Source organism: Cibotium barometz, chromosome 23, assembly GCF_041138505.1.
Source record: "Cibotium barometz isolate CiBa-2024 chromosome 23, ASM4113850v1, whole genome shotgun sequence".
NCBI classification, from domain to species: Eukaryota; Viridiplantae; Streptophyta; class Polypodiopsida; order Cyatheales; family Cibotiaceae; genus Cibotium; species Cibotium barometz.
In genome coordinates this window covers 34,373,349-34,388,099 of record NC_141068.1, presented here as the reverse complement: position 1 = coordinate 34,388,099, position 14,751 = coordinate 34,373,349, and the positions used below count along the sequence as shown (strand labels likewise).

The following is a 14,751-nucleotide window of genomic DNA, read 5'->3' as shown; positions in this document are numbered from 1 at the left end:
TGATTTATTGGGAGATTGCACAATGCACATGTGGAAGTATTTTGCATTTGTCTCACTAAACATATTAAGTGGTAGTAGTGTCCACATGGTAGTATATACTGGCCGCTCCACCCATCGAATACTTTGTAACATACAGGACATTGGGGGGTGGAGGAACTTGTAGCCTCAGCAGAAACTCCCACAAGATCAGGATGTATCAAAAAATGAGAGATGTGGTTTCCTTGGCGCACAGGAGCAATACGTGAAGAGATGCTCTGCACATCTTGGCTGATCTTTGTTAGCTGCTCTTGAATCCCTCTATTGGCCGGGGGAGGAGTTGACGCTTGAGTTAATCGGTCAGCTTCTTTCTCCTTCTCTGCTAGCTGTGCCCCTAAGCTTTCTTTGACCTGGTTTAACTCAAGTCCAGCGCCCTCCACCATGAGAGCAAGTTCTTCTCTTGTGAATGTCACTGTCTCTTCACGTATGTCGTGGGTGTTGACAGTGGCCTCTCTGGAGGCGAAGTCCACTGGAGTTTCTAGGATAAAGTGAGCATATAGCATTTTAGCAAAATAGAGTGGAGCGTCGGCGTTATGGAGAGGACGACCGTACACCTCCAAGAAAATGCGCTCGGCATTAGTTTTGATATCATTGTGAGTGCAACGAGAAATCTTCCATCTTCCCTTCTTAATCTCGCCATCTGGACATGGCCATATTTCCTTTATCATCTCTGTGGTTACGCGTTTGTTTATGTATTTCCATTGGGCATAAGTTGGATTTGTCCATTTCGATAACCTGCATGCTGTTCTTGTAGCTTCGCGGGCTGTCAGGCCATGTGCAAGGGCTTTCATTCGCTCGTATGCCTTCTTGGCTAACTCCTGATGCTCGTTCGCTTGCGCCTGCTCCATATCTGCATGAACGTAAATGACTTTAGGATTTTAATGAACTGTAAAGATCAACGTAAGATAAATTGACCATTACTCTCAAAATCTTGAAGTCAAACACCACGAGAGGAGATATGTATTGCAAAGACTCGATGAGAAATATCCACTTGACTCCAAAAACACTTCAAACAATGCTCGCACATCAAATTTTGAAGAGAAAACATAAACTTAAACACCACAAGAGGAGAGAGATATTGCAAAGACTCAATGAAGAGAGAAACAAAATTTTGAAACATTGGACACATCAAATTTTGAAGAGAGAAACAAAATGCCATTCCTGAAACTTAATCTCTTGATACTGTATCATTACAAAGTTGGGGTGAATGCCACCGATAGCTCTACAAGAGGACGTTGTGCCCTCGTAGGGTCAGTATTTAGTGATTGAAAAAATTCAACTACTTGTAAAATTGATTTTCGCTCATCGCGATTAGGCAGAAACATCCAATTTTTGACTCTATGAATAATAGTATCCATGGTAACTTTGTCATGGGAACTATTATCCATCCACAACTCTTGCACTTTCTGCCAAAAGTCATATAAAGTTTGTAATAAATATCCCAAGGCAAAAACATCAGATGCAGGAGTGTATGCATCTGCCAAAAATGGATCATAAAGCTCTGGGGCTATCCACGGTCGTTTATTTCGCTCTCTGTCTGCGTAGGAGACTGCCTGTGTCACCTTCTCAGGGTTCTTGTCTGCTTCAAATACAAAATTGAGAGACACCCGTTTTTTGGGCGCTCTCAGCAGCAACCCCCAATCGATAATACCTATGCGTGGCTTTAGCTCTTTTGTATAATCCAACACTACATTGAAAGGATGTAGGTCGGTATGTACAATACCTGCCATATGTGCTGCCGCTAGACCTTCCACCAGGGCATGCATAATATGTGGCATGCTTATTACTATTTGTTTTATTTTTGAAAGTTCTAGATGACTTAAAGGGATATTATCAGGCGGGGGTTGTCTCCATCCTCGATCCAAACGAAAAATTGCTCTGGTGAACTCACTGAATCTGAAGGGAACCTTCAGAAGAGTATCACCAAGAGCGCCGCCATTATAGTACGGGAAAATTGTGATCCAAGGAGCCTCTTTTGTAAAGGCAATGCATCGGACAATCGATGGATGTAGCACTTGCATACCCTGCTCTGCCTGGAAGCTCTCGAACTTCGCGCTGCCTTCTCCTTTGTAGTGCTTTCCGCAAAAAGTGATGTGCTCCGGTAAAAATGATATACCTTTAATTGCATACTCTTTTACTGTTCCAAAAACACCGGAGCCTATTGTTCGTCCTTCGTGAAGAGCCTCGTGCGGGATGCCAATAAGATGTGTGCACATAGAATTGTAGATGGTACGATTAATGACACCTGTACCACTTGCATCTGCCTGACTGGACGTTGCAGCGACGTCCTGGGCAATGCGCACTCTTTTGGGGAGGGACTCTGCATCCAACGCCTTCATGCGCTTGCTCTTGGCTCTTTGCTCGCTCCATACAACGTCCCATAACTGTAGACGTTGCATATTGGCTTCAGGCGGGGCAGCATCCCTAAGATCACTGCATGCTACACGCATGCTCCCCAAAATGGTTCGTGTTATGTGCTGATGGTTGAAATCTGCTATCTTCTGTCTATCTAGCAGCTCAGCGTTGCCTCCGCTTCGAAGCCGACGCTGTGCATTTTCCCATATTTGGTCTATTAGATCTCGCATGAGTATCTCAGACTCATTGATCTTTTTGACGACATCATCAGTACATTGTGATACTGTGATGACCGCTTCAATGCGAATTGCTCGCAGAACGATTTTGCGCTCTTCGGGAGAAAGCATGTTGATCGTCTTCGTAAATCTAGCAAATATCACTAAACACAAAAAAATAGAATATCAAACATTACTGAAATAAACATCAAGCAAACGTGAGAGAACAGCACAACAAGTATATCAATATCGTCAATGTTCATACAACAACGGAATATCAAATAATTTTAATGAACTCAACATCATCCAATACATCATCAAACGTGAGAAAACAGCAATAAGTGTATCATTACTTATCAATGATCAAACAAAAACAGAATATAGCAAACAACATTACTGAACTCAACATCATGCAATACATTATCGAACGTGACACAACCACAACAAGCGCATTATTACTTACGAAGTGTATACATTATCGAAATAGAGAGAGAGAGAGAGAGGGGGAGGAAGAGAGAGAGGTGTGACAGATAGAGAGAGGAAAAATTAAATGACATTTTTTATAGTTTTGTGAGTTCCTAAAGAGAGAAAAATAATGTTTTGTAATCCTAAAGCACTCCTCATCTACATACCTATCGTGATAGAGAGAGAGATGTGAAGTGTATCATGAGAGAGAGAGAGAAAGAGTTGTGAAGTGTATCATTGCGAGAGAGAGAGAGAATTGTGAAGTGTATCATGAGAGAGAGAGAGAGAGAGGAGAGGAAGAGAGAGTTGTGACAGATAGAGAGTTCCTAAAGAGAAAAATAATGTATTGTTTTAATTTTTAAGTAAATAGAGGGAGAAAAAAGAAATTATTAAGAATTATGTATATTTTAAGAGAAATAAAAAAAAATCATTATTTACACATCTATCGTGTTGTGAAGTGAATCATGAGAGAGATAGAGAAAGAGTTATGAAGTGTATCATGAGAGAGAGAGGGGGGTAAGAAGAGAGAGATTCATATTTTTCGAGTTACGAACCACGATATTATAAAATAAAACGTTTAGACAATATGGTGTAAACTTTGATCCATGAAATACTAATGCCGCGTTAGCAACCAAGTATCGCATGGATCAAACACAATAAAAACAATACAAGTCAAATCAAACAAATTTACGACATTTATTCGACCGCGTTAACGATCATATGCCGAAATACGCAAGCAAATTTACGACACTTTTTCGACCGCGTTAACGATCAAATGCCGCAATATGCAAAAAACATTTTATGCACTAGCGGACGACACCAACTTGCCGTGTTAACGACAAAATGCCGCCCGATTCTATGGGAATACCAATAGGATACGAACACACACTGGCCGTGTTACCGACCATATATCCGCATTTGACAAAGGGAAGGGAAGGGAAGGTGACATCGCCATAACGATACTATGCTTGCCGCGTTACCGACTAGTACCGCTACGGCGTGCCATACTTACCATAGGACACAGACTAGCCGCGTTACCGACTAAGTGCCCCAGGGTAAGCACCATTCCGAAGAATGGCCTTACACACACACCAGTCGTGTGGCGGGCCACCCAAATCCTGCCGCGCATTGCGACAATGGGCGGCTGCCCGCACGAACTCACCCACACACACATCCCTTGTGTGGCGGACCACCCACATCCTGCCGCGCATTGCGACAGTGGGTGGCTGCCCGCACGAACACACCCACATACACACACACACACACACAAGTTTTCATTACCTGTGTATGCTGTCAGCAATGAAATCCCAAAGGGCCCCCCGGGCCCATATTTATAGAAAATTGTACCCCGCCGGGCTTTATGACGACCCCGCAGGGACCCGCCGGGCTTTGCTTTATCCCGGCGGGCCCGCCGGGTATAGCAAAAGCCCGGCGGGATTTTTCCCGGTTACCAGGTCGCTTGCCACCGGCTTTTTTGTGTTGAACCAACGTGAGAGAGAGAGAGAGACATGTCATATGCATCCCCAAAGGTGTGTAGAATACACACAATAGATGAGTATATATAGAGGAGATCCTAGGGCTATATATATAGAGACATTCTATATATAGCCAACACCCCCGCTCAAAGAAGGGTCTCTAACTGTGGATGAAAAAACCCTTGGGGGCTCAAGGGAAAAACCCACAGCTCTATATACACCTACCGCTATATTAAATTATTTTATAGTTACAAAGTATTATTCAAAGGAGCTACATCACTCCCATATATACAATAGCCATGAAGGCTGCGAAGGAGCTACATCACTCCCATATATACAATATCCATGAAGGAGCTACATCACTCCCATATATACAATAGCCATGAAGGAGCTACATCACTCCCATATATACTTCATCACTCTTATGTGTACAATAGCCATGAAGGCTTTGAAGGTCATCCATCTTCATGTTGTCTTGATCCATTCATGTAGGTTGGGTGCGAGTCTATCTTCGTGACGATGCCAAATAATATTTTTGTAGTCTCTTCTCTATATTGAAGCTCAACAATATCCAAATACAATCTTGATCCATAAACCCTGTAATATGGAAGAAGTCTCCATAACAAATGGAAAACCATAATTTTGTTATAGAAATATGAGATGTACACGAAAAAATGTACATAAAGAAATAGACATAAAGGTATCTATTATATGGTTGCTTAAGAATATAGTCCATCCGCAAGGACATGCATGGCAATGTCAACTTGTGGAAGATCATCCAATCAATGGCAAATGAACTAGATTTAGTAAGAGAATCTGGTTACTTGGAGAAGTTGACTTGGAAGATTGACCTGTCAAATAAACACTAAAATAGAAAATGACACTCATTCTAGTTAGTAAGGATATCATGGAAAGCTAGAATCATATCTTTGCCATGGGAAAAATCTATGACATAAGATCAAACCTCCAATATTATGAGTCAAGATAATGAGACAACTATAACTTGGATCAAACCTCCAAGATGACATGATATGAAAGTAAACCTCATAAGATGACAGGACGAGAAATCAAACCTCTGATGTCCATAGGTAGGATGACCAGACATGATGAAAAAGCAAACCAATAATTAGGATGTAGACACCTCTGACAGGACGAAAAAGCAAACCTCTGACATGACGTACTTGAAAGTAAACCTCATAAGATGATAGGCCGAGAAATCAAACGTGTGACATTCACAATCAGGATAGTAAACCTCATAAGATGACGGAACGAGAAATCAAACCTTTGACATCCCACAGGCAGCATGTAGCCAGGTGATGTGAACATAAACCTCATAAGCTGATAGGATGAGAAATCAAACCTCTGACGGGAAGAGAAATCAAACCTTTTACATGTAGTCAGGATGACATGACGTGAACATAAACCTCATAAGCTGACGGGACGAGAAATTAAACCTCTCGGGAAATATGCTCGACGAAATTTCTTGTTAGTTGCCATAGATTGAATTCCAAGACTTGACCACCATTATAGCCATTTAGACCTGCATGGTTGCATTGTCGACCACAAAAGACATTGATAGACTTAAATAAACCTAGTCAATCTGATGAGCCAAAGCCAAGGCACGGTGCATCCAATGACCATGGCATCATGGATACAATCCATGGAAACGTAGTCAACCATCATTCACGAAACATGTAACCATCATTTGGAACAACACCATGGCATCATGGATAAAATCCATGGAAACACAATCAACCAGTATAGATTAGCCAAGTGAACCAACATCAACGAAACATGTAGCTTGGAATGACCAACATCAACGAAACATGTAGCTTGGAATGACCAACATCAACAAAACATATAGCTTGGAATGACCAACATCAACGAAACATATAACCATCATCATGGAACAACACCATGGCATCATGGATACAATCCATGGAAACGTAGTCAACCATCATCGACGAAACATGTAACCATCATCACGGAACAACACCATGGCATCATGGATACAATCCATGGAAACGTAGTCAACCATCATCTACGAAACATGTAACCATCATCATGGAACAACACCATGGCATCATGGATACAATCCATGGAAACGTAGTCAACCATCATTGATGAAACATGTAACCATCATCATGGAACAACACCATGGCATCATGGATTGTAGTGAGTGAATTACATCAATGCAATGAACACATATACATATATCTATAAAATGTGTAACCATCACCACCATGGCATCATACCAAGGCACCAAAATTACAAACTCACCAAACCTGTCAGAATCACCGAGGCTTGCATGCTTAAAATAATAATTGTCAAGTCCGTGAGACTAGTTGTAATGTAACAAGCAAAGGTAGAACACATGGCACCTTTAACTAGTAGTAACAGCATGTTAAGCATCAATAACGTCCTCTTTACGCACAAGACGAACTTCCTCGAAGCCATAGAAAGAACAAATACACAACTTCCTTGTGAGAACAATCAAACGAGAGATCAACATCACCGCCGAGATAAAAGGATAATGAGATCATCATCACCGAGATGACCATGAGCAAGTAACTATAACGATTTTGAAGTCATAAGATAAAACAATCAGATCATCACCGAGATGACCATAAGCAAGTAACTATAACGATTCCTAAGTCATGAGTTAAAACGATCAGATCATCACCGAGATGACCATGAGAAAGTAACTGTAACGATTCTGAAGTCATAAGATTTAAAATGATCAGATCATCACCGAGATGACCATGAGATAGTAACTGTAACGATTTAGAAGTCATAAGATAAAACAATCAGATCATCACCGAGGCAGGATGAACAAAAACCATATACATATCATCAGCAGTCGATCGAAAAGAGAGGCATAATTACCATCATGTGATAATACCTTGGATTGTCAATAAATACATTATGAACGTCTAAGCTTAATCATGTGATTCCTGTAGCTAGCACAGAGGCATAAGTCACGATCAATGTAAGGCAAGGACATCGAAGACCCTGACCATAATCATCGCCCCGGCCAAGTCCACGACATAGAGTGGGAGACGGCGATGAACGAGCAGGCGGCGGGGCAACGAGCACACTCCCAACAAAGGGATGCAAGGGCGCGCCAAACACCCACGCACTACGGGTCCGGCGGAAAAGATGCATGGAAGGATAAGTTTTACAATATCACCATGTCGCGGTCAACTCGAGAGGCGGTGCGGTATCGGGAGAGCCACACCGAGAATGAAACGTGGCAGTGATTGCTTGACAACAACCACATCGACATAGAAGAGTTCCACAATGCAATTCGGACTCTGTAGCCTAGTCAACCATATGCTCATGCATACCACAAGTGCTCAACAATCAGGGTACAACCAATAGCAATCATGAATACAATTTCCACTATCGGGATCACAAACAAATGAGCCTGCAACCCATCAGCATATCATAACCATACGGGTCTCTACCCACAACCACAATATCAATTATATATACCCTTATGCATGCCAATCAGGAATACAATTCTCACTATCGGACCTCTACCGATCGTATCAATCATATATACCCTTATGCATGCCAATCAGGAATACAATTCTCACTATCGGACCTCTGCCGATCGCCATCAACAAATAAACCTGTTCAATTTACACCAAAAACCACCCTCTACCCCCTGTTGGGTCAAAACAGAACAAACTGGGCAAAATTTTTCTAAGTGCCAAACTGCCTGCCAGTTTCGACGGCCACTTTCAGAGAGCCATAACTCTCAAACTAGAAGAAATCTTAAAAAACTCAAAACTACAAAGTTGTAGAGGGAAACAAAATGAACAACTTTGTCTCTTTGGAGCCCCTGCAAAAAAGTAGTGGAGGACCTCCAAAATCCACCCCCAAAATGGCAAAAAATCAGATTTCCCTGCAAAACTGCCAAAACCGCTCTCCGCCGGTTTTTGCGGCGAATTTTTGAGCATGAAGATGACCAAACCAGAAAATTTTCATCACACAAGAGTTGTAGACCTTATTCAGGGCTACATTTTAATATAAAAATCTTTGAAATCCAACATTCCTACAGAAAGTTATGCCCTCTGCAAAACAGCCCCCTGAGCCTGCCGAAAAAAACACTTTTCACTGCTATTCTTCTCATATGCCACAGATGATGATGTAGATAGGTAAGAGGAGTATGGATATGTATTAAAAACATCATAAGAGAGTAGAAGAAGAATCCTCATCACAAAACTCGGCCTTGAGACGGCCCGCCCTTTGTTCCTCTCTCTTCCCCATTTAGCTCGAACAGGCGAAAACTGCCGAATTTTACACTGAGAGATAGGCAAAAATTTGCCTTGCGGAAATTTTCAGACCAGCTTCCCAATCTCAGAAAATTATAAGAAAAATCAGGGATATCAAACTAAGTGAGCTCGAATTTCTGTAATTTTTTTGCGATTTTTGGACTATCAGAGAATGGTCTGAAAAATCAAAAAGTGATAAAAAAAAGTAGTTTTTTTTTGGCATTAAGAATTAACTATAAATTAATCAGACTTCGCAAAAATCATTCCAGTATTTTTCCCATGATTAGGGAGGTCTGTAGATCACGCCATAATTTTCTTATGATTTTTGGAGACAAAAAGCCAAAATATTAATTTTAAAATTAAGCTTAATTATAAAAATCATTAGCAGAGTTAATTAGGCTTTGGTTTAGCTCTGATTTTGTGTGAAAACATCAGAAAAATACCCTTCCTAATTTTGCTTATAGCTAGGTGCAAGACTACGAAGACTATGTGACTTAGCGGTCACTAATCCGCTTAATTAAGGATTAATTACAGAATTACAGTGATCAGCAATTTTTCAATTGCACATGGATTAAGGCTTAGATGATGTAGAGGATCATGATTAATGCAAGAGACAAGAAGAATCATCCCAAATCAATCGAAATTGCCTTCTACTGCTCCCTCGTACACATAGAATCGTGTAAGGGAAGAAGTAGGGCTTCGGGAAGAACATAATCGAAGATGGCGATGGCTATGGAAGCTTACCCGGCTGTAATTTGCTGAGAAGAATCGCTCGGAGCAGCACGAGAGCTTCGTCCCTTGTTCTTTGAGCTCTGATACCATGTTGAACCAACGTGAGAGAGAGAGAGACATGTCATATGCATCCCCAAAGGTGTGTAGAATACACACAATAGATGAGTATATATAGAGGAGATCCTAGGGCTATATATATAGAGACGTTCTATATATAGCCAACATTTTGAGAACATGTTAACATGTGAACATGTTAATAACATGTTCACACATGTTATTAACAAAAAAAATTTTGTGATCACGTGAATATAAAATCAGAGTAAAGAACTTTCGGACGTCAGCATTACGTCCTCATAAGCTCTACATACCCGTCCTATTGTACTTAAATGATACCGCTTGCTTATGGGTACACATCATTGCCTCCACACATTCATATAAAAACGGTCATTACATAGAAGAATGTACGCCACAGTAGTTCGAGATGGCTTTGACTTGCCGCTTGCTATTGTCTTTTTGTGGAAGAGAGTAGCCCCAATGTGTCAAGGTCCTGGGCTTGCTGGAATACCGGCAGGACTGGCAGAATAGTCTCACAGGTCGCCATCGAGACGGGAGGAAATGGGCCTCCCAGCTCGCCCAGACCCTTGACGACACGGTTAAGGCCACCGGTCGGCAAGAAGGCCCCCGGCTGCCGCCGCCGGTTGCCTTCTGGCCTCCCGGAGGCCTTTCCCTAATATCTTGAGGAGTCGTTAAAGGAATTGCATCGATGGATATGTGAGGAGAGGGTGTTTCCTTGCAAAGCGTTGAAGAATCCCGATGTTATTTAGACTTGTAATAGCGGCCGGGAGACAAAATTGTGGACAGTGGCTCCAGTTACAAAAAGCTTGTTCTCGCACACTCTCAGCCAGTCAAATTGCCGTGCCAATGGATGTGTGAGGGCTGGAATACACATACCAATGAAAACTCCTTGCTCACATGGAAGGCAATCGAGCTTTGCAACGTTTGAAAATTCATTTGGTGCAGGATCTGGGTGGTCAAATCGTTGTCGTGGTTATATTCTAGACACATCCATCATTCCATCGATGCTTTTTGTGAATATATTCTGAGCATTAATCTGCTCTTCTGTGTCAAGGCCTTAGGTTGTCTTCGGGCGCAGGTCCTTTGTTGGCTGAGTCGTCGTTCGTTTGCGGCAAGTCTATGTTAACTTGTGTTTGGGGCTGAGGGTCTTTTTTCTTTTTTGGAGGGGCCAAATTCAGTGAGTTCTAGGCTAAGGCCGAATTCTGGGATGCCCATATCAAGAGGAAGATTTTTAGCGCAGGCACCAACAGCCACGATGACATTGTCGGGGGCTTCCTTGGGCCAGGAACCTTTTGGCCGCGACTCCGAAGGAGCGGTTGGGTTGACGGTTCTATTGTACGACACATGTCAAAGGAATGTTCACTAGATCACCACATAGTTCCACGTGGCGTAGAGCTGATCCGTCCTTAATAGATAGAGAGAAGAGAAGAGAGAAGGCACAAAATTTATTTTTATTTTTAAAAAATTACACTTCGAAATTCATCACTAGCATTGCAACAGTGCTTACAAAAACATGGAATTCAATGATGAAACAGGCCGGCTAAGGATCCCCACGCCTTGTCGTGGATGCTCCGCTACCTGCAGAAAACGTCAAGAATCGTTGGTTCTAAAATTGTCCCACTGTTGTCTCCGAGGCGGCTTGTTCAATGTGACTACACAGACGGCCATGGATAAATATGGTGCATACAAGAGAGTTTTGAAGGTCCGTGGGTCGTGTTAGAAGCAAACGCAGGAACTAGCGGGACCGCACCACCGGTGCAACGAACCTCTTATCTGCTACTATCGGGAAGGCCAAATGCCCCGATTTCTATATACATGGTATTTACGTGAAGGAAAAATGTGGGTCGGCCAACGACATTGATATGTGCACTTATTCGGTTGGTACCAAATTTGGCATGGATTTTAAGGTGAGTTTTTTACATGATCTTGACAAGTATCAAGAGCATCTTACATCGTATGTCCAATTGGGAAGGACAAATGGCTCAATTTCCATACACGTGGTATGTATGTGAAGGAAAATTACACGTTGTCCAACAACATTGATATGTGCAAGTCTCTGATTGGTACCAAAATTGGCAGGGGTCTTAAGGTGAGTGTTTTCCATGATCTTGACATGTATCAAGTGGATTGGATGCCATATGTCCAATCGGGAAGTGCAAATGCCCCAATTTCTATATGCATGGTACGTATGTGAAGGAAAAATACGGGCTGGCCAACGACATTGATATATGCACTTATCCGATTGGTACCAAACTTGGAACTGTTCTTAAGTTGAGTGGTTTCCTTGATCTTGCCAAGTATAAAGAGAATTGGACCCCGTATGTCTAGTCGGAAAGGCCAAATGCCCAATTTCCACATGCATGTTACGTATGTGAAGGAAGATTATGCGTCGGCCAATGACATTGATATGTCACTTGTCTAATTGGTACCAAACTTGAAATGGGTCTTAGGGTGTGTTAACCTTTTGGCAGCCCACCATGTTGTAATATATGTACTTACAATTTTTGCCGATTCGGCCATGTACATAGAGAGCTAAAAAGAAAATGAGGGAAGCTAGAGTAGGGTGGTCGCACATTGCGCCACTAGCTAGGAGAATTAGAGCTTGAGAGAGTGCAAGAGATGGAAAGGGTTAGTCCTCCCTTGAAAAAAGGTACTTGTATAAAAGGCAAAGTCTTTGACTTTAGTCTTCACTTGTTGGATACCACGTTGAATGCAAAGAGCTCAAGCTTCCCTCCACTCCCTTAAGGGTGTTGGATTTCTTGCATGCTTTCTTTCCTTCTATGGTCTCATGCGATTGCTACGTCCACGGTTTCCCCTTCACCCACGCTCACGAGTATGCCATCTTCTCTCTTTCCCTCTCCCTCTCCTCTCCAAGCGAAATCGCATTTGCAACAAGTTGGGAGCTGCGAACGTGACATTCGTAGAACCGATTACGAGGTTGGCTCCTACCTAGAAGTAGCAATGAGTTGAGCACTCACTTGCGGCATGCTTGGACGATCCCCAATGACATGTGAGTCGCATACATAGAAGACTTAACATTTTTGGTGCCATTGCTACGGATACTAGTCAGGTACGCTCCACCAATACCAATCGTTCCATCGTTATCCACCCGATTCGAGCTTAGAAGCTTGAGCTAGAGTATAGACCGTTTTTGTGAGTTTGGAGAGATTTGAAGGTGATAGGAGTTTTGTTTGTTGTTGAAAGTTGTGTAGAAAGGTTAGCTTTTGATTGATTGTTGTCAAAATCAAGAAAAACTAGTACGAAATCTCTTTTTTAGTTGTGATTTGACGTTTGAAGTGACCGGTTCTAGGTGTCACATCGTAGGAAAAAGGTCAAATCGGTAGAAAAAAATGTTTGTTTATGATTTCTTTTGTGATAGGTCATTAGAGTGTGTTTGTGTGTGTCCATTTGTGTCAAAATAGATCAAAAAACAACAAAAAAACCCCCTGATAGAGTCCAAAGTTGTGTCGACACAGAAAAACTGTCAACTGCCTAGAGTGTGCTGCTTTAGTAAAGCAGTGCACCACTATAGATAGCAGTATGCCGCTTTAGCAGTAGCCTACCAGCTACTGCAAGCTATTACCTACCCCCTCTTTTACATTATATATATATTATAAAATTTAATGTAAATAAAAAAAATAAACGTTATGTAATATGGAATCTAAACGTTTTAAAACGTTTATTTTTAATCGTTATAGAATCTAACGTTTATAAAATTAACTATAAATTATCGAGTCATTATCTTATCGCTCACTCGAGGACGCTTACAGTCCACTCACTCACTGCTCAGTGCTAGCCTCCAGTTATGCTATGACTTCTCTTTCCAGGTATGCAAAACGAGTGTGTGCACTGTGCAGTGTCCAGCCTTCTTCTTCATTCTAATTTCTCAGCCTTCTTCCGTCCTTGAGTCTCAGACTCCAGAGACTCCATGTCCACGGGCAAACGACGAGTTTGTCAGAAACCTGTGACTCGTGACTCCGTGAGTCGTGTGTAGACTCACGGAAGGTGGCCATGCACGTGGTCTTTTGCAGGTTTGCTTTTATATTCTCCTTTCATTTCATTATAATAGTACGTGAGAGAAATTCAAATAATTTTTTGCTCTTTTCTTTGTAATGCAAAGGTTGGAATACGTTTTATAAACAAAGAGGGGAGGGCGCAAGCCGAGAGGTTTGGAGTGGAGCTTTATGAGATGAGGCATTTTGAAAAACATCGTAAATTTTTGGAGAATTTGGTATGCCACATCTTACCCAGCCTTAAGTTGAGAATAATGCTCCAAGCTTAATTTTGATAATGATGATGCATCCATATATGGCCTTTTGTCCAACCTTTACTTGGACATTTTGCCCACCTTTTACTACTCAAGTGGCAAAAAACCATTTTAAACCATGAAAAGACATTCAACTATGTTTCATCACCATATTTGCCATGTGACAAAATTATTTATGTTCATGTTGGACTGTGTATTGTAGGAGCTTGGCGTGGGTGCAAAAGGTGTGTACGTATCCATTGACGTAGATTGCCTCGGCCCAGGTTTTGCACCAGGAGTGTCTCACATAGAGTCTAGTGGACTCTCCTTCCGTGATGTGATGAATATCTTACAACACTTGAAGGGAGACATTGTTGCAGGCGATGTTGTGGAGTACAATCCTCAACGTGACACATCATATCATATGACCGCCATGGTGGCATCAAAATTTATGCAGGAACTAACTGCAAAGATGTCAAAAATGTGAAAATTACCCCTCCAGATAATCATAGCCAAACAATCTTAGTAATAAATTATGTTCACACTATGCAAACATGAGCATTGAAAGATTGAATGCATCCAATTACCTACAAGGGATTCTAATCTATGTATCAATGGGATAGTACTATCTCATTGAATCTTATGTGGAAAAAGCATGTTTTAAGAATCATTCATGTTAGTCAAGTTAATCATGTGATTCATGTGGCCATTTTCATTCATGGTAATGCTCTAGTAATGATTGTGTTCCTACATATCTTTGTTCAAAAGAAAGAGGGCCTACTTTGTGCCGTCTATGGAAAAATAAGTGATTTTGAAGAAAATAATTTCATTTGATCACAAAATGAAAATTTCATTACACATTCACATTTTCA

At 41.6% G+C, this 14,751-nt stretch overlaps 1 protein-coding gene across 1 annotated transcript; it reads left to right on the top strand.

Annotated features, from left to right (window-relative positions):
* The first annotated feature begins 13,443 nt into the window (after positions 1–13,443).
* Positions 13,444–14,366, top strand: LOC147625876 (arginase-like). The gene is made up of 4 exons (XM_086817743.1): positions 13,444–13,460; positions 13,628–13,664; positions 13,754–13,864; positions 14,103–14,366. Exons 1-4 carry the CDS (start codon positions 13,444–13,446, stop codon positions 14,364–14,366), a joined length of 429 nt encoding a protein of 142 aa, XP_086673869.1.
* The last annotated feature ends 385 nt before the right edge of the window (positions 14,367–14,751 follow it).